At 43.9% G+C, this 20,979-nt stretch overlaps 1 protein-coding gene across 3 annotated transcripts in view; it reads right to left on the reverse strand.

Moving 5' to 3' along the window:
- greb1l (GREB1 like retinoic acid receptor coactivator) overlaps positions 1–20,979 on the reverse strand; it is a 373,269-nt gene that overhangs the window by 78,405 nt on the left and 273,885 nt on the right. For all 3 annotated transcript variants that reach the window (XM_038809210.1, XM_038809211.1, XM_038809212.1), the window contains 5 exons: positions 20,381–20,497; positions 18,433–18,570; positions 15,076–15,261; positions 5,894–6,220; positions 2,079–2,207 (listed from right to left, as the gene is read on the reverse strand). In XM_038809210.1, coding sequence (XP_038665138.1) covers positions 2,079–2,207; positions 5,894–6,220; positions 15,076–15,261; positions 18,433–18,570; positions 20,381–20,497 — 897 coding nt within the window. The remainder of the gene's footprint in view (positions 1–2,078; positions 2,208–5,893; positions 6,221–15,075; positions 15,262–18,432; positions 18,571–20,380; positions 20,498–20,979) is intronic.

Here is a 20,979-nt window from a genome sequence, read left to right on the forward strand (position 1 = left end):
TAAAATGAAACAGAACCAGTCTGTTCCTCAAACCCATGGCCTTTCCTCCGAGATATGCCCTGTAAAATCAGCTTGTATCCTTTACATACCTTTTCTAGTAAGAGGGGTAATACAAATTATACATTCAACACATAAATATTCATCTTTTTTGTTGCAGCAATACAGAAAAGGCTTCTACTGTACAACACACAAAAATAGAAACCAATAGGTATGAAAATTGAAGCTCCCTAATTTTAATTACTCCATTATTGGAGCCGTGCCCTCTGTTGCATTAGGCGAAGCTCTGGAATTCTCCACCTAAACCTCTTGACATCTCTACCTCATAATCGTCCTTAAAGATACTCCTTAAAATCTTCCTCTTTAACAAAGCTTTTGGTTATCTGACCTAATATCTCTTTACATGGTTCATTTACATATTGTGTTTTATAATACTGCTGTGAAATGCCAAGGGGTGTTTTTAAAAATTATTTGTTCACATCATTTGGGTATTGCTGGCAAGGTCAGCATCTATTGCCAGTTCTTTGATGAGTTGCTGAAGTCCATCTTGTAGTGTGCTGTGCATCAGTAGTGGAGGGAGTGAATGTTTATTGGGAATGTTCACTGATACTTGTACTATGTTCATCACTATTCCCAACTCCTCAGATACTGAAGCAGTCCGTGGTGATATGTAGCAAGACCTGGACAATATCCAGCCTTGGGCTGATAAGTGCCAAGTATCATTTGCATCACACAAGTGCTAGGCAATGACTATCTCCATGCTGGATGGGGGTGACAATCAAGCTTTGTCCTGGATGGTGTCAAGCTTCTTGAGTGTTGTTGGAGCTGCAAGCATCCAGGCAAGTGTTTCATTACACTCCTGACTTGTGTCCTGTAAATTGTGGACAGGCTTTGGGGAGTCAGGAAGTGAGTTACACGTCGTAGAAATCCCAGCCTCTGACCTTGCTCTTGTAACCACAGTATTTATATAGCTGATTCAGTTAAATTTCTGGTCAATAGTAACCCCCAGGGTGTTGATAGTGGGGCATTCAGTGATCGTCATGCATTGAATGTCATGGGACGATGGTTAGATTCACTCTTATTGGAGATGAACATCCCCATTTCTGATCTCATGATGACAGGGAGGCCATTGATGAAGCAGCTGAATCATAGAATCATAGCATTTACAGTGCAGAAGGAGGCCATTCAGCCCATCGAGTCTGCACTGGCTCTTGGAAAGAGCAACCTACCCAAGCCCACACCTCCACCCTGTCCCCATAACCCAGTAGCCCCACCCAACACTAAGGGCTATTTTGGACACTAAGGGCAATTTAGCAAGGCCAATCCACCTAACCTGCACATCTTTGGACTGTGGGAGGAAACCGGAGCACCCGGAGGAAACCCACGCACACACGGGGAGGACGTGCAGACTCCGCACAGACAGTGACGCAAGCCGGGAATCGAACCTGGGACCCTGGAGATGTGAAGCAATTCTGCTAACCACTATGCTACCGTACTGCCCTGAAGGTGGTTAGGCTGAGGACATGACCCCGTGGTCATGGTATTGGACTAGCAATCTAGAGGTCATGCGTTTACGTACCACCACTGAATTCAGTGGCTTCTAACTTGGGCCTCTTTATGACAAAATGATAATTAATTCACCCTGGGGGGTGAAGACATAAGGATTAATTTTATAAAATCATACCCTCAGTGGGAAACACTGCCCAAAGTGGTGGGGGGCTGGTTTCCAGGGTGAAATTTTGGGGACTAACATTCTGCACCTAAGAACATCTGAAAAACACAAAATCTGATTGAGCCATAAACGGAAAATATAAAAACCGTTAAGTTACTGGCAAATAAAGTATTAGATGCCCCACATACATAATTGAAAGGCCAAGTGTTTGTTTGAGGCACCCTTGCTCAAATTAGTCTCACTTCTCTTTCATTAACTCTACGAAACTCAAAGCCAAACAAATGACTGAAGGTCAGGGCAATCATTCGATAAACAAAACTGCCATAGCTTGGAGGAAGTTACTGAAACTGTTGCAGATCCTGAAGGCATCGAGCAAAGTAAATAACATAGACCTGATTGAAACACTTACCAAAGGGGGAGGTTTTGAAATGAGATGCCAAAATACTGACTTTCCCTGTAATTAGTTCGTAACTGATTTCCTTCAAGAACTCACTTGTGCTGAGCATGCTCTCTGCTAGCATTCTGGATTGATAGTGACCTGAAGAAAACAAACACTTCTTTGAACTGATCTGTTCATTGCTATGATAGAGCACACAACTGTTTACCATTGAGATCAGTAACACTCTGTAAAATATGCAGTTCAAGCTTTTAAAATTATTACTTAAGTTCAGTACTGGTTCAAATTTTCAATTGGAAGGTTTAACATGACAGAAATTGAAGTTGTTGTGGGAAGCACATATTGAACTTCTGCCAAGTAAAATTTAACAGTGTGATGATGACAGTGTGATGGAATAGGGCTTTCGAAAAGTTACTGAGGACAACATTTTGAAGCAAATAAATTAAGTTCAGAAGAGATTCATCATGAGATTGTGCATTTATTAGGAGTAACCCCGTGCAATTTGCCTTGCAAAGGGTGTGCAGAGGTTCTTCCCTTTTAAGGCAGGCTAGAGGTTCACAGAAACGGCAAAAACTTAGTCCAAGTGTGTCTCTGCTGCCCTTCTGGTACATTCCATCAATCGCTTGACATAATTCATACAAGGGTCCTGCAGAACGCTTGAAGAAATTCAGGGTGAGGAAGTTTAAATTTGCTCATTATACATTTGAGCTAATTCATTTTTAGAAAGATTCTGATGGCAAGGTTCTCAGTGTTTTATGAATGTGTTCACAATCAAGCCGGTATAACAGAAGCTGAATTATAAATTTGCAAGACTCTGCTATTACCAAAGAACCCCAACTATGACGCACATGGTTTAGAAAATCACAAGCTCTGTGACCTTCAGTTATCACCCTCCACGTTCGGACCATGGTCACAAAATTATCCCCCAAATGTGCAACACTAGCAGCTCTGAAGCATCAAAAACAATTTTTAAATCTGACATTTCCACATGGCTGAGTTTAAATGGTTAATCAATCGAGTTCTTTGAAGGCACACTGCTGTACCCTGGAGGGTGAAGACATAGGATTAATTTTACACAATCATACTCTCAGTGGGAAACACTGGCCAAAGTGGTGGTGGGGGGGGTGGTTTTCAGGATGAACTGGTTTACTCTCTCTCTGCTGAGGTGACCTGTTAGAATGGTACCCCAATCCTTAACTGTCTAAGTTACTGGTGGTGTCAGTGAATCAGAGGCCGCCACACCAGCGATATACATTGTGGAACCCATAACTTCATGTTTTTTCCCCTAATGCACTATACATCAGAGAAAGCCGCCACTGTCACTGGCAGCTTCAATGTTGCTTTTCCCGTCCTACATCGGCCTTTGCCAATATTGGGGAAAATCCTGGCCACTGAATCGGACAGATAAACACTTTGCTCAAATCAAGCAAAATACCCAAGATTCAACTCTACAAGCACTAAAAGAAGTAATGACCCTCCTGAATTTCCCAATCCTTTATGAATCAGCAGAATTCTTCATTTGTGAATTGAGGCCATTGTCACTTATCACAATGTCTGGAATGACATATGGACAAAGTGTACGTTTAGGAATTCTACTATTTCCCTTGTTGTCATTGAAGTCAGCTGTCCAACTCCCAATAGTCAGAAATGCAATTTACAGTGACAAGATAATCAGTTCCTGCCTTAGGGTCTGAACTGATTTATGGACTGAACTGACCTTCCTAAGCATCTTCTCTGCAGTTGTACCACTATATACCATATACTTCACCCACAGTCTATGTTTATGTTTTTTCATTATGTATCCTCATGTATTTATCATATTTCTATGTTTTCATGTATGGTATGGTCTCCCTGGACTTTACGCAGAACAATACTTTTCACTGAACCTCAGTACACGTGACAATAAATCTAAATCTAATCTAATCTAATGTAATCTAATGGTGAAAGGATAGCCAGGGAAAATCAAAGAGATAACTGCGGTCACAAGAGCATATTGGATATATTGAGATGAACTGACAGCCCAAGATGACATCTATCACAAAGGAAATAAGACTCATCACCCCTAGAGAGATGAAAGGAAAGATGAAGTGCATCCTTAAGGAATTAAAACAACTCTGTGAAAGGAAAGAAATGCTCTTTACTGGCAATGAAATTAAAGACCACATTGGCCAGTGTGGTGTATGTAACTAGTACCAAGCTAAACAAGCTAGGGAGCCGTTGATAACATATGACATTCCAGACAGACCATGGATGAAACTGTGAGTTGGCCTTTTCACTTTGGCAGGAACTGATTATCTTGTCACTGTAAATTGCATTTCTGACTATTGGGAGTTGGACAGCTGACTTCAACGACAGCAAGGGAATAGTAGAATTCCTAAATGTACACTTTGTCCATATGTCATTCCAGACATTGTGATAAGTGACAATGGCCTCAATTCACAAATGAAGAATTCTGCTGATTCATAAAGGATTGGGAAATTCAGCAAAACATATTTATTGTTTCCACATTCCTCCCAGTCGAATGCAAAGGTGAAAATCACCCAAGGACCTGTGCAGAAATCCAGCAAATCTAGCACAGACGAAGAAACACATTGACTGAAGGCTTGGAAAGTAGTCCAGTCCAGGGGCTGATGTCATGATGCAAAAATTACTCTTCCAATAGCAAAAAAAGCAACTGATGAAGGAAAAGATAAAGGTGAAATGACAGAAAGCCAAATTTCAGTTTGTCAATACTGCCAAATCATCAGCAGAGTTGAGTATCAGAGAGCCAGTCAGGGTGCAAACCTTCTATGTTCTCAACAAGAGTCAGCCACATGGAAACTTGGCACATACGTAGATAAATTGTCCGCAAGCATATACACTCAACTAACAAAGCTGCCACTTCACTGCAATTGGCCAGTCAGGGAGAAGGGACCTCATTAGCTATACTGAGTGCAGAACTACCATCAATCCCAGATGTCCACATGTCCCTAACAACTGCAATGGAACAACAACAGTCACCAAGGTAACAAGTGACATGGAAACAACACTCTCCAGACAAGATACATCACCCAGACAAACAACCAATGTTAACCCACATGCAGTTCTTTCAGGGAACGTAATAGGGCTGGATTTTCTGGCTGTTCATGAGTGCATACAACGGGAAACTCTGTTGACAAGGGTAGCAGCAGAAAATCCCGCCTCTGGTGAGTCGCCCTCCACGGCTGCAGAACACGCCACAGAGGGGGAGAAAAATCCCACCCTATGTGTTCAATGCACGAGCAATGACTGACTAATATAACAAATAGTTGTTAATGCATGAAAACACTGGATGTTCAGTGGGTAACTTGGGTAGCTCACAGTCACACAAGATCATGCATGCAAATGTGTTTTTTGTTCACTAGGAAATGGGGGACGCTTGTATCTTTTTTTCGATATGGAAAGGGGAATGTAATCTTACTAAGTATACTACCTAATTTGCCACAGCCATATGACTCTGCCACGAAGGAAGCACTGCAGGCTGCCATTTCTATTCATTTCAATAAAGTCTCTCACAGGAATATACACTGAAGAAGACATGATATACATGAAACAGCACCCATCTTTGATAATATGTAACCATGTAAATCAGACAACTGACAATTTAGATTAAATGGCTAGCTACATCGCAAATTAATTGTCTTTAATAAATACAAAGTCTTTTGAAAAATTAGCATATCAATCACAACTCTGTAATCTCAGGGTAAGTACTTTAATAATAAAATTATTGGCTGCTGTTACCATCTTTGGCACCAGTTTACATTTTGCTATAACTGGATAATTTCAAATAAATCTTAATCTTGACTTACCTAAAACCACCACACAGAATTCAATTCCTCTCATCTTTGTTGTACAAATTACGACTACATAATTAGGTATTTTCTGTTGTAGATGTACATCACCGAATGACTTTAAGGTCTCTGAAATGCCTTCTGCCAGGGAATTTTGAGTAAAAACAACCTGCACCAAATCTCGTGAAACACTGGCAGCAAGTCGAGCTAGCCAGGGTAATTGTCCTGGAGAGACGGTGGAAGAAGGGCCTCCCATTTGTAAGGATCTATCTTTAAGACTCGAGTCTTGTATTGCTTTCAGCATAATTTGTTCAAATTCTTCCTTGAGAGGCATCTGATCTGGTCCTAGAATAAGCAAATATATTATTGAAGCATCAATATTCAAATGTAGGCAGCCAACTACATTCCAAAACTATGACTTGACTCCTAATATATGTTGCTTTATAAAATCTGACAAAGATCTCAAGATGGTAATTAGGTTGTCTTTCACATATATCATATCGTGGATGAGATATTCTCAGAAATGGACTGACAGGATTGAGTCTTGTGCTCTCAGTTCCTTGCACTGTGAGCTTGTTCTTTTAATGCACTCTAGACCAATGAGCTGAATCTGCTCAGAGTTTTACTCAGAGGGGCAGCTTGTAAAGGTACAGCAAGTGCCTATTTAATGTTGTCCTATTTCACGTTGTTTCATTTTAACGTCATTCAGTTAATGGGGCCTGCACTCTCAGTTAGTGTGAGTTTCCTTTCAAAGTCGTTTTGCACCAGTCTGACCCAGGTCTGCGTGGCCCAATCAGCACCACTTTGGGGCAGCCTCTCCCATTCCCTCACCCACCTACCACTGCCGACCCTACGACTTGCAGCCTCTATTGGTCCCTGACTTACCATCCTTCCTCTCACTGAAACACTTGTTCCCCGATGCTACTGCTCACCACTTCCCTCCTGTAGCCTCACCGTTAGCGAGAATGAGCAGCGAGATTTGCAGTGAACAGGAGGATCAGGGACCATGAAGGGCAGCGAGTGGGAGGGTTGGGAAGCATGCTTAGCAGCAAACAGAATCAGCAGCAAGTGGAAGGTACTGTAAATGGAAAGTTATAATATTTGTTTTATATGTTAAAATTTGTTTTATTTTAAAGTTATTTAATTTCCCAATAAAGGAATTTAAAGTATTTCAACTTACAGGATATAACTTTTTTTTTTCTGATGAGGAAGTTCTTGATGAACCTAACTACAGGTTTCACATTGGTTTCAAAGGAAAATGTGAATCACTTAAAGAGTCTTCACTTAGAATCATGATATTCCAGAATGCAAATACAACTTTAAGTCAAGACATGCCCCAATAGAAAGAATTGTTGGGATTTTGTGAGAACGCAGGGAGCAGACCGGGAGCTTGGGCAGGATGTCGGGGGTGCCATGCTCGGCACCTACCCACGACCACTGGAATTTTATCAGCGATGCAATAGTTGGTGGACAGACCACCTGCCCTCAATTGAGGCCCTGACAGTGTCAGGAGGAGCAAGGTGCCTCCTGATTTGTCATGCTGTGGCCCACGAGGGCCCACCCAGCTATAAGGGTGCCCGTTGGAACATCCCCCCTGCCCTCACGATTGATTCTCCCACCTTTGTTGACGCCTGCCTAATTGGCCCAGGTGAGCCCCAGTGCCACTTATCTGCACTCTGTGCCTCGTCCATGGCCACTTCTCTGGGACCTGCCACAGTCCCAGCAGTGCGGCCACCGTTCCTGATAGCGCTGATGAGACTGAAGAGCTGCCAACCATTTGACCGGCTGGCATCTCTGGGGTGCAGGATGGGGCCTTAGAGGGGCAGAAGCCATGATTGCAGGCAGTCATTACTTGATCAACACAAAGTTCAGATGGAGTTTCTGTGTCTAGTGTAAAAGGGATTAACCCCTGGCTTTTCAGTCAGTGGCCAGTAAAATCTTGGCCCATATCACACAGATGCATTTAGAATCCGGACTGAAGTTGAGATTAAGATTTTCTGAAATAGATTTCCCAGGATGATCTGATATAACCCGATTTACCCACTTAAAAGTAACATGTACATGGCAAACCTGACGTACCCACTTAAAGTAACATACATGTGGCAAAAAAGCAGTCTTGAGAAACGATCTCAGTATATTAAAATAGTTTTGTCAGTCAATACAACATATATATGCTAAAAAAAAGTGGCTGTCAAAAAACAATTTTAGGTAAAATAAATGTGGGGTCTATGGGCCCCATCTTAGTTCATCTATTCAGAAAGAACATATCATTTCAACATTATGGTATCCAGTCCTTTCTTAATATGAAATGAATCCAGAGTTTTTATCTTTAACAATCTAACAGGAAATCCACTAACCCACTCCTCGTGTTGATCATTATCTATGTAGGGAGGGATTATAATTATTACCACTAACTTTGTAGTATTTAGGGCAGCACGGTGGCCTAGTGGTTAGCACAACCGCCTCACGGCGCTGAGGTCCCAGGTTCGATCCCGGCTCTGGGTCACTGTCCGTGTGGAGTTTGTACATTCTCTCCGTGTCTGCGTGGGTTTTGCCCCCACAACCCAAAAATGTGCAGAGTAGGTGGATTGGCCACGCTAAAATTGCCCCTTAATTAGAAAAAATAATTGGCTAATCTAAATTTATAAAAAAAAAACTTTGTAGTATTTAAAATTTGCTTTAGTTAGTTTCAAGAAAATTTCCGGTTCTATCACGAGCCAAAGTCTGCAGTACAGAAGTCAAACTTGTGACCCATTATGCCACTGCCAATTGTTCACTTGAGCGTTCCATTGCTTTGCTCTTCCCACGGTTTCTACCTTCCTCTGCTTCAAATATTTATTCAATTTCATCTTTCAGGATAATTAACTTTTAAAAGAAATAGGTAAAATGGGAAAGCAGGAGTAGCTTTTACAATAAAGGATGGGAGAAAGATTGGGGAGAAAGGATCTTAGTTCAGAAAATAAGAAATAGAACCAGTTTCAAGTGGAGTTTTGAAACGGCTAGGAGCAGGAACATTGATGGGAGCTGGTTATAAGATCCCTAAGAGTACTTGCAGTATAGGACAAATATGAATCAAGGAATTAGAGGTGTGTGTAATAAAGGGAATACAGTTATAATGGAGACTTTAAACTTCAGGTAGCCTGGACAAACCTAGTAGTAAGAGCATGAAGGGTAAGTTCATGGAACTGAGACAAGACAGTTTTCTAGATCAGTTGTTGAGGAACCAATTAGGGCACAAGCTATTTTGGATCTAGTCTTGCGCTATAAAAAATGTTAGGAACATAAGAAGAACAGTACGCCACTAGGCTACCCCATTCAATAAGATCCTGTCTGCCCCCTTAACCCTTGATCCCTTGTCTATCAAAAATCTATCTAACTTTGCCTTGAAAAAGCAGTTTGAAAAAAGCTTCTGCTGCTTTCTGGGGAAGAGAATTCCACATACTAACAACCCTCAGAAAAGATTCTCCTCGTCATTTTTAATTTGGGGTTACGGGGATAGGGTAGAGATGTGGGCTTCAATTGGGGGCTCTTTGTAAGGGCCGGTGCAGTCTCGATGGGCCGAATGGCCTCCTTCTGTACTGTAAATTCTATGATTCTATGATAAACGGGAGATCTTTCATTCTTAAAGTGTGTCCCCTCAGTTCTAGTCTCTCCCACAAGAGGAAAGGTCCTCCTAGTACCCACCCTATCAAGTCTCCTCAGGATCCTTTCAATAAGATCATCTCTCATTAATAATTAATAATCTTGTGGTAAAGGGGCCTCTAGGTAAGAGTGACCATAATGATGGAATTTTACATTGAGTTTGAAAGTGATTAGAATCTCAAACTAAACAAAGAAAACTATGTAGGTATGAAGCTTGGGAAACTGCAGCACAGAAGTTGTGGCTTAATTGACGGCATTCTTTCCCGTATAACAGGAGTGCGTGGGTTTAAAACTCACTACAGAACTTGAGTATAAAGTTAAAGCTGATATTCCACTGACGGAGCAATGCACTGTAGGAGGTCCTGTCTATTGCCACAATATTAATTGGAGGCCCTGTCTGCTCTCTCTAGTGGTCATAAAAGAACCCATGGGTGGCTTGCACATGTGTGAAGCCAGGGTGCCACAAGGCACAAAGAATTCAACCAAGGGACAGATGTAGCCATTGTAGAACGCCAACAAGTCACAGACAGGAAGTCTAAAAGGGATGAGGAAGCCGAGGATCAACCTCTATTTATTTTAGCATATTGTCCATTTTCCTATTCCATTTCAAATTGGCTTGAATGATATATCTAGGATTTTCAAGCTTTCATTTGTGTCAGGTTGTAATTGCCTGACTATCATGGGGTATGTACTTATGTTTACCAACATCTATGCACATGGCATTACATTTAATAACATTTAACTGCATACTGCTTTCCTCACACTATTCACTGAAAACGTCAAGACTTTCCTGAACCTCACTGATTGCTGTCATCACATCTTGCCCACATAGTTCCTGTACTTTAGACCAGAAGAAGAGAAGGCACCATTAATGAGGATTCGGAAAAGAATTGGCTCCAACTGGGTTCCCTGAGGCACTCTCAATTAAAGTGTTAATTGAACACTTTTGGATAGACAACCATGGCATTTGACACATTGGGCGAGATTTTCCTGCCCCTTTGCGGCATGTTATGCAGCGGCAGAGGTAGCTCACCAGTGGCCAGCAGCAGGATCTTCTAGTCCCGCTGTTTTCAACATGGCTTCTTGTTGGACACACTCTTTGCCGCCGCAAAACCTGTGGCAGGGTGCGCCAACGAAGATCCAGTCAGCATGCAATGCCAGAAATCCCACCTACAGATTCCGGGCAGTGCGGAAGTCAGCAATCCACTGGACAAGAATCTCACATCCAATTAACCTGCTCAACTTCATGACTACAAATATATAAGCTCATCAAACAACATTGAAAATTCTGCTATAATAATGACTGAAGTTTTTCCAAGCTTATCTGCATTTTTAGTTCATATCATCAACCAGACAGTAGCTTGTTGAGTGTCCAGGCCAGCAACCAAACCTATGACAGTCAATTAGGGCAGGCATTGTCAAACTCGGGGGCGCGACCCGTGGGTGGGTGTCAGGAGGGTCGTGGAGCCGTCCGTTGCAGCGCTCACGATCGCACAAATCTGTGTGCAACAGCCGCAGCAGCCGGCTGTTAATAACGCCGGCTGTAAGCGGCCTTCAAAATGGCCGAGAACATACGTGCCAGATCATCGACGTGCATGCACGAAACTATGCGCATGCGCACCGATGATCGGGCACACATGCACAGTGCGGCCGCTTTTCTTTTAAACGGTCGCAGCTTTTTGTTTTACAAGTTCGGGGGGGGGGGGGATTTTATTCTTTTTTTTCATTTATTTTATTCATTTTATTTTTATTTTATTTTACAAGTTCGGGGGGGTTTATTTGATAAAATTTTACAGGAAAAAATTGCAGAACTGTGGACAAATGGAGACTCCATACTTTCTGACACCGGAAGTCTACACCGTCATCCAACAGGTTCCATTGGAGGAGCGCGTATGAGGGCCAATGGGACCCAAAACCATTTCCTCCATTTTTGTCAGCAGCAAACAAGGTAAGAGAAAATGGTGGAATGCGAGGTCGGCCGGCGTGGGTCGCGAAGGTCGGTTGGCTGGTAAAAATGGGTCCTCGGAAAAAAAGTTTGAAGAACACTGAATTAGGGGATCGACATCTGATGTTAACCAGTTAGCCATGAGCTTATTTTGGATAAGTAGTTTGACAAGGTGATGGGGCATAGTTTGCTCAGTGATCCAGAAATAATGGGGGACCAAGAATCTGGCGAGAATGAGAAACCTAAAGGCATCGTATAAGTAAAGACGTAATACCAGAGAAATTAATGGGACTAAATAGCAACAAATCCCTGAGACCTGACAACCTGCCTTTGCAGTTGTAAGAGGGGTACTGCAGAGACGGTTTTGATCTTCTAGAATTCCTTCAATTCTAAATCAGTTGCCAAAGTTTGGAATATAGCAAGCATAACACCACTATTTAAGAAAGAAGGAAGGTAGAAAACCGGGAACTATAGGTAAGATAGACTAAAATAATTGAAGGCAAATTCTAGATTGATTATTAGGGATGTGGGGCACACTACAGTTAGAAAATCATAATCCGATCAAGCAGAGTCAACACAATTTATAAAACGGAACTTCTATTTGATAAATTTGTTTGGAGAGATTTTCAACATTTAATTAGTAAGACAGATAAGAGGGTACTGGCAGAAGTGGTGCATTTGGATTTTAAAACAAGCATTTGATCAAGTTCTTCCAAGAGATTTGTACACAAAATTAGGTCTCATAGAATTGGCAGCAATCTTTTGGCATGGATTGAGGATTGGTTAATGGATAGAAAACAGAGGCTAGCAATAAATATGATGTATTTGCCGGCAGTAATTAGCACAATATTGCAAAGATCAGTACTTACACCTCAGCTGTTTATAATCTATCTTCCTGTCTGGGCTGGAGAGCTTTAGATGTGAAGAGAGGTTGGATAGACTGGGGTTGTTTCCTTGGAGCAGAGGAGACTGAGAGGGGACATGATTGAGATGTATAAAATTATGAGTAGACAGAAAGAAACCTTTCCTCTTGCTGAAGGATCAATGACCAAGGGGCATAGATTTAAGGTAAGGAGCAGGACGTTTTGAGCGGATGTGAGGAAAAACGTTTTGACCCAAAGGGTGGTGGGAGTCTGGACCTTACTGCTGAAAGACTAGTGGAGGCAGAGACCCTCATAACATTTACAAAGTACTCAGATGTGCACTTGCGATGCCAAAGCATACGAGACTATGGGCCATGTGCTGGAAAATGGGATTAGAATAGTTAGGTGGTTGTTTTTGACCAGCGCAGATGCAATGGGCTCAAAGGGCCGTTTCTGTGCTGTAGACCTCTGTGACTCTATATTAATGACTTAAATGAGGGGTCTCAGTGTAACATATCCAAGCTCATGATACAAAGCTGGTTGGGAAAGTAAGCAGTGAGAAGGACACAAAGAGCTTGCAGAGGTTGGGTGAGTGGACACGAACATAACAAACGGAATACAATACAAGTGTGAAGTTATCCATCTTGATAGAAAAATAAAAAAAAGAATGGGCGCGATTCTCCCAGCCCTGTTCTGGGCCAGAGAATCGCCGCAACCATGCCACACCGCCCTGACGTCAGTTCACGATTCCCCGAGGTGTGGAGAATCGGCGCCATTTGCGCCGGTGCGTTTGGCGCGCCGCCGGTCACAGCCGCTGTACGTGGCAGGGCCGCCGATTCTCCAGCCTGAATGGGCTGAGCAGCTGCGCGGAAAAAGCAGAGTCCCGCCAGTGCCGTCCACACCTGGTCACTGCCAGCGGGAACTCTGTGCGAAGGGTCGGGGGGGCAGCCTGTCCGGGGGGGGGGGGGGGGGGGGGGGGGGCCTCCGTCCACAGGGGGCGGCCTCCGATGGGGCCTGGCCTACGATCGGGGCCTACTTTGTTGCACATCCAGCCCATGAACCCCCGCGCCATGTTGCATTGGGGGCCGGAGGATTCAGTAAGGCCACCCCGCATCCGCGGGTTGGCACGTCGCCACTGCGCATGCGTGGGTTGGCGCCGACCCCAGTGCGTACCAGGAAGTGAGGCTGGAGCGGCGTGAACCGCTCCAGCTCCGTGCTGGGCCCCTGTGGGGGCCAGAATCGCTACTGCCCACGCCCGTTTTGCGCCATTCACGACGATGCGGACACTCTGTTCCACGATCGGAGAATCGCGCCCAGTATTTTATGAATGGAGAGAGAATGGGAAATGCTTCCATTCCTGGGGACCTGGGTGTCCTTGTGCAAAGAATAAAAGGTAAATGTATAGGTGCAGCATGCAAATCGGAAGGCATATTGTATGTAGCTTTATTTTTACAACAGGGGTTTGAATATAAGAGTAAAGAAGTTTTAATACAATTATACAAGGCACTAATGAGACCACTGCAGTATTATGATTTATTTTGGTCTCCTTAGCAAAGAAAGGACATATCTGCCCTCATGGGAGTGTCCCTGGGAGGAAAGGGATTGTCCTACTAACAGAGATTGAGTAGTTTAGGCCTATATACCCTGGAATGGTGCTTTAGATCCCCACTGATGCTGAACATTCTGACCCCCTTTATCTCCAACTACTTCTGCTCGAGGAAGAAGGTAAGAAAATAAACAGCTATAGTATTCGGTTGTAGAATGTTAGATATGAAGAGATGAGGAAGAAATTGTACAAACTGACCCAAGATCAGCATAATTTACCAATGTCACATGGCACTCTATTCAAAGTAATGAGGAGCCTAATTACCGATTTCTTTCAATAGTTCAGTTCTTCTTAAATCAGAGTATCATGTCAAACACATGCACAAAAATATAGGGGCACCAAAATTCTTAAGTGTTTCTGTCATTCTCCTACCGTAATTTCAGTCAGACCCCGGCTCACTGACCATGCAAATTACAGTGAAGGGTACCAGCTCAATACTGCACAGTGGTTCTCAAACTGGTGTTCTGGGTCTACACAAAGCTTCTGGCGTTCGCAATGCAACGTAAGCGAGTGCATGGCATGTTCCGTTCGTCCCAGGCTCCTCATATGCTCTCTCCATGCACTGCCCCCCCCACCCCCCCCACCCCCGGCCCTGTCCCTGCTATTGCTGCGCTCTCCTCCCCCCACCCTCCTAGTCTCTCCGGGTTCTGCTACTCTATGATATTGCTCTCTTTGTGCTCCTGCTCTCTTTGTGCTCCTGCTCTCTTCATACTTTCTCTCCCCATGCTCCTAATTTTTTCTTGCTGTGTTTCCCCAATGCTTCTGCTCTCTCCCTTCTTCCTTAGTGCTTTCTCTATGCTCTGCACACCTTGGGCTCCTGCTATTTCCGTCCTTCTGCCAAGGTTAGAGAGACTGGATAGTGAGACGCAGACACACCCAGCTCTGTGCTTTCAGTACCTAAATGGCTGCTTTATTAAAAAAAAGTGATCAAACGCTCTTTAAAAACAATACTTTTGCATTATGAGTATTATGCGGGAATATAATTTAGATGGTGGGTCCATGAATATTTATCTATTTGAAAAGGGATCCATCAACCAAAATTGTTTGAGAACAACTGCTCTAGTAGTTAATCCTTTCAAACCTCACGAGAAAGCAAATGAGTATACCCTAATATTTATTTAAAAGTAAACTGCTGAAATCTTACCAAGGTGAATCAGATATTGTATTGTCAAGAGGATCATGTTTTCCACTGTTAGGATCTGGCTGTTGGAGATTCCTAGCAGTTCTAGCTCAACCGAAGTTAGCTGTGGAAACTTGTAACAATTTACAAGTAATGGACTTACTACAATATCACCAACGTTGCCATAAAAATATGGTAAAGTGCCAAAACCTGAAAAACACAAGAAATGTTTCAGTCTTTCCTTAATTCCGAAGATCAAATCTATTTTGTCCAGGTTAGGGCACATCACAGAAATATATTGTTACGATCTCGAAGGAGATCATTAACTGTTAAAAATAAATCCAGGCTCCAGTAATGAACTGAAAGAACTACATCACACTGTTTCACATTTTAAACAAAATATTTTACTGTCCCAGAATTAAACAATGTTTTGCGAACATTTAAGAAAAATTGAAAATCTCCACAGACCACTTCCCATTCTATTTTCTATTCTACCCAAGATACTTTCTAGGATCTTGAGGGTATTTTTACTTCCCCTGGGAAAAAAATCAACATGTGCCACAGGTCTCAGGAATTTACTTTGGTTCTCCTCAGTTTCCCAGTCTGACATTCAGCACAGTGGTTAGCACTGTTGCTGCACAGCGTCAGGGACCCGGGTTCGATTCCCAGCTTGGGTCACTGTCTGTGCGGAGCCTGCACATTCTCCCTGTGTCTGTGTGGGTTTCCTCCGGGTACTCCAGTTTTCTCCCAAAAGTCCCTAAAGACGTGCTGTTAGTTTAATTGGACATTCTGAATTCTCCCTCAGTGTACCCGAACAGGCGCCGTCGTGAAGCGACGAGGAGATTTTCACAGTAACTTCATTGCAGTGTTAATGTAAGCCTATTTGTGACACTAATAAAAATTATTATTATTATTTTGAAATCTAGAGCTCTCTGTGTGATGATTCCACAGCTGACCTCTTCCACTAGCTTTATTAGGGAGGTCTGGCTTCGTGAAATTGGACTTTTCATTCCGAGTATTGGCCCAACTTGCAAGTTCTGCTGCCAGACTCTAGGACAGGAACATCCCTGTTTCCTAATGGCTGCTAGGCTCCTATTCTGGCTGTAGATATTCCACAGCCTTTTAAGTTGACTCCTGGCAGCTTTCTCTCGCTGCTCGTGTCTGTGAGAAAATATGCCGATAAACAGAAAACATAAACAAATATCTCCATAGTAACATAGCTTATCAGGAACGTTCCCAACAGAATTGCAAATTAATTATCTTTTACTGTTAAACTGACCCTTTCTTTAATCTTTAATTCTGGGGCCCACCTGAATAAGTTATATCTCAAATGGCCATTTTACTGGGCTTACTGGCTCCATCAAAAAATACAGTGCTTATACGCCAACCTTTTAAAAAAAAAAAAATCCAATTAAGGGGCAATTTGGCGTGGCTGATCCATCTACCCTTCATGTCCTTTTGGGTTGTGGGGGTGAGACCCACGCAGACAGGGGGAGAATGTGCCAACTCCACATGGACAATGATCCAGGGCAACACAATAAAACCACTCCTTTGAACACTGGTTACCAAAGGGCCTGAATTTTCCACCTGTAGGGAATGGGCCAAGAAAAAAGCATGAACAACGCTTCTGGCCGCAGCTGGCCCTGGAACGCTGTGAAAAGCTGATCACTTCAGGGAAGGGCGAGGAGAGGCTGGGCGTTGAGAACAAGTGGTTCTGCCCTGCGTTTGGGCTGGGGTGGGGGTGGGGGGGGAGGAGTCGGGGATCATGTTGGGGGCCTCAGAGATCGGGACTTCTTTTCTCTCTTTAAATTGGGCTTTCTGGCAAATGGAGCTCCCCACTGTACAAAACGGGGCTATGCGCAGCCTCAGCTGTGCATTCCCCATTCAGCCCCCTTACACAATGCGAGTCACCTTGAATAGCCATGTGTTTCTCAGCATTATGAGAGTCGGGTAACATGAAAATGAAAATGAAAATCGCTTATTGTCACGAGTAGGCTTCAATGAAGTTACTGTGAAAAGCCCCTAGTCGCCACATTCCGGCGCCTGTCCGGGGAGGCTGGTACGGGAATCGAACCGTGCTGCTGGCCTGCTTGGTCTGCTTTAAAAGCCAGCGATTTAGCCGAGAGAACATGCGGCTAAACGCGCTCGCTAGGGGACTTTGCTCCCTTTTGGGAGAATCATGCCCAGTAAGTTTTCAAGCAGAAATATTTTGTATCATATGTGCTAATGGAAGAGAACAAATTTATTTTACATTTTTCTTATTGAATCAAAAGAAATATAGTTATGTCTTCAAAAGATAAATGGCCTGTCTGATTGATACTGACCAGAGTGGTCAGGTAGCGCCTGTATCCATCCCTATTCTAGGGTAGCTACAGATAATCGCAGCTATCGCAGTGATGTGGTGTACACTTGGTCTCAAGGTCCTTGAGATAGAAGAGCAAAAATAAACTAAAGCAAGGCTGATGCCCCTGATCATGATCAGTAACTTCAGTTGCATGTTTAGGTGGTAAGACTGATTTGCATCAGATAGTTTCTCTGGTTAATCATCACTCTTCTCACCCCATAAGCAAAATTCAGGTCATTTACAATCAGTAACCCAAAATCTAGATAAACAATAGACTGGACAGGGAGTGGGAGGTATAACAACGTGATCCTGTGCTATATGAGCTGGATACCGTTTCTCACTTGGACAATCCAATAGGTGGACTGTCACAATGATGAGACAAGGTCGAATTTGAGGCCATAAATTAGTTTATCTAAAAGTCATTAAGCCGTGAAGTGAAAAGAAATATTTGAAGTAAGTCTCACAACATTATAATCTGATTGTGTACCCCTCCTTATAACAATTAAATATATGCCACCCAAGCAGACCAAAAATACCTGCTTTTCTTAGGCAATCATATAATTCCCAAGAGCAAAAAAAACAATTTAAAACACAGTCAAGTCTAATACACCAAGAACAAGATGACACAGTGCTTGTCCTGAAACACGGGAGAATATTTGTAGATGGCAGAGATAAATCTTGAGTTAATTACAGTAGCATAGCTGGACTTTCTGTTTTCATCATTCCACAAAAACTAAATGAGTGGCGTTCATTCGACAAGCTCCTTGTACAATGAACATGATATTAACAGTCTGACAGTTTTGATATTAATTGCTACAATGGATTACTGGGCCTTGGGTTGCCCGACATGTGCGGTTGGCAGGAAATGCTCCCTACTGCGCCTCAGTGAATTACTCTATTTATAATACAATACAGCCCATCTCATTTGAACTCACATATATAAAATAGAGAAATATTTTAACAAATCCTAACATGCAATTTACATTAAGTGGTAACGCTGTAAATAACAGATCAGGAACAGCAAGAAAGCTACATACCTATAAGAATAACAGGTCTCACTCCGGAATTACTTAATAAATTTTCTGGGATGATAACAGTTTCCCCTACAGGAATTGCCTGTGGCTGCAAAATGCCAGCTGTCATTGACTGAAGAACAGGAATGGGTAGCAAAGCATCTATACAGACAAACAGTGAAGAAACACAGCATTCTAACTTTGCTTCAAAATATTCATGTTAAAAAGTAATTACAGCATAGAACATGATGTTTCCTGAAACATGTTATCCAATTAAATATTTTTATAATCCACAAAATATGTAGAACAACTAAATTATACCGATAGGTTCTGGGTCAAACTTATTGTCCATAACCAACCCTTGGAATTCCAAGGCTTGAGGCCAAGGCAACTGATGGCACAGCTGTCACTGGTGGAGTAATTGACATCAGGATGCACAAGAGGCCAGAATTAGAGGAGCGCAGAGATCTAAGAGGGTTTTAGAGCTGAAGGGGGTTACAGAGATAGGGAAGAGTCAGATCATGAAGAAATTTGAAAACTGAGATGAGACTTTTTTAAAAAGTGGCATTGGCGGGCCATGATCCAGTGTCGGTCAGTGAGCACAGGAGTGATGGGTGAACAGGACTGAATGGGATTTAGGTTATGGGCAAGAGAGTTTTAGATGAATTCAAGTTCATATAGAAGTGGAAGCTGGGATCTCGTCAGGAGAGCATTGGAATAGTCAAGGTCAGAGGGAGGCACGGTGGCGCAGTGGTTAGCACTGCTGCCTCACGGCACCGATGACCCGGGTTCTATCCCGGCCCCAGGTCACTGTCCATGTGGAGTTTGCACATTCTGCCCGTGTCTGAATGGGTCTCACCCCCACAATACAAAGATGTGCATGGTAGATGGATTGGCCACTTGAATTGCCCCTTAATTGGAAAATCTTTTTTTTTTAAAAGAAGTGTCAAGGTCAGAGGTAACAAAGCTATTGGTAAGGGTTTCAGCAGCAGATGAGCTGAGGCATGCTTGGAGTTGGGCTACATTAAGGTGTTCTTTGTGATAGATATGTCGTTGGAAGCTCATCGGGGGTCCAATAAAACATCAAGGTGAGGAATAGTTTGGCTCGGCCTTAGATGTTGAGCAAGTAGAGGGATAGAATTGTTGGGTAAAATCAAAAACAACGGCTTCCATCGTCCCAATGTTTAATTGGAAGGAAATTTCTGTTCATCTCGAACTGTGACAAATCAAAGAGAATGGGGAGATTGGAAAAGTTGGTGCTGAGGTAGAGTGGCTGTCACAGTGTACATGTGGAACCTGGGGCGAAATTCTCCCCTACCCGGTGGGGCGGGGGGTCCCGGCGTAGCGGAGTGGCGCCAACCACTCCAGCGTCGGGCCTCCCCAAAGGTGCGGATTTCTCCGGTGCATGCGCGGTGGAGGGGGTCTCTTCCGCCTCCGCCATGGTGGAGGCCGTGGTGGCGGCGGAAGAAAAAGAGTGCCCCCACGGCACAGGCCCGCCCACCGATCAGTGGGCCCCTGTTGCGGGCCAGGCCACCGTGGGGGCACCCCCCGGGGTCCGATCGCCCCGCGCCCCCCCCCCCAGGACCCCGGGTGCCGCATGCGCTGCCTATCCTGCCAGCACAGAGGTTTAAACCACGTCAGCGGGAGAGGCCTGACAGACTTCGGCCCATCGCGGGCCGGAGAATTGCTGCGGGGGGCCCGCCAACCGGCGGGGCGTGATTCCCACCACTGCCGATTCCCGGGTGGCGGAGAATTCCGGCCACGGCGGGATTTACGCCGGCCCCGGGCGATTCCCCGACCCTGCGGGGGGTCAGAGAATTCCGCCCCTGATATCATGTTTCTCGATGATTTCATAAGGGGAAGCATGTAAATAAGAAATAGGAGATACGTCAATTCGCTCCTTAGTTATACAAGAATCAGCAATGAAAGAGGTCACTGATCAGGCTGAAGACCGGTTTCAGACATTTCTTACCAGATCTTGTCACTGGTTGCACAGCTGGAACTGGGATTACTGCAGGCACAGATATGGGGGATCCGGGAGACCAGCCACGATGACGCTTCTTAGGTGGTCCAGAGCTAGTCATGATGGCTGCAAGTAATGGAAAGAAGAACATTTATTTCTTTAATGAAATAAACAAATATTAAAATTTCCGTACAATAATAATTTTGAAAGCACCGTGAGTAAGAGTGCCGCGCCATGGCTTTTGCTTCCTTGATCGCATGCCAGAGAATCCTGCTTGGCTGCCGATCAGCAGCACCACCCACAGCTGCAGACTGGCTGGCAGACCTGTTGGAATTTCTCCACCGTGGGAAGATCAAGTATACCATCCGCGGGTTGGGCGAGGGCTTCCACAAAGCGTGGGGGCTATTCAACAACCTGTTCCAAGGTTAGGAAGAGAGGAGGGGGGGGAAAGAGGGGGAGGATGACAAGGGAAGGCACTCACAAGGGTAAGGGGCAGAGGGAGGGGGAGGAGGGGAAGGGAACCCAAGGGAAGCACAAAACAAAACACAGGGGGCAAGGGGAGGAGGGGAGGGGCCACGCAGCCCCCCCCCCAACACTAAACAATAAAA

Source organism: Scyliorhinus canicula, chromosome 10 (genome assembly GCF_902713615.1).
Source record: "Scyliorhinus canicula chromosome 10, sScyCan1.1, whole genome shotgun sequence".
Taxonomy (NCBI): Eukaryota; Metazoa; Chordata; class Chondrichthyes; order Carcharhiniformes; family Scyliorhinidae; genus Scyliorhinus; species Scyliorhinus canicula.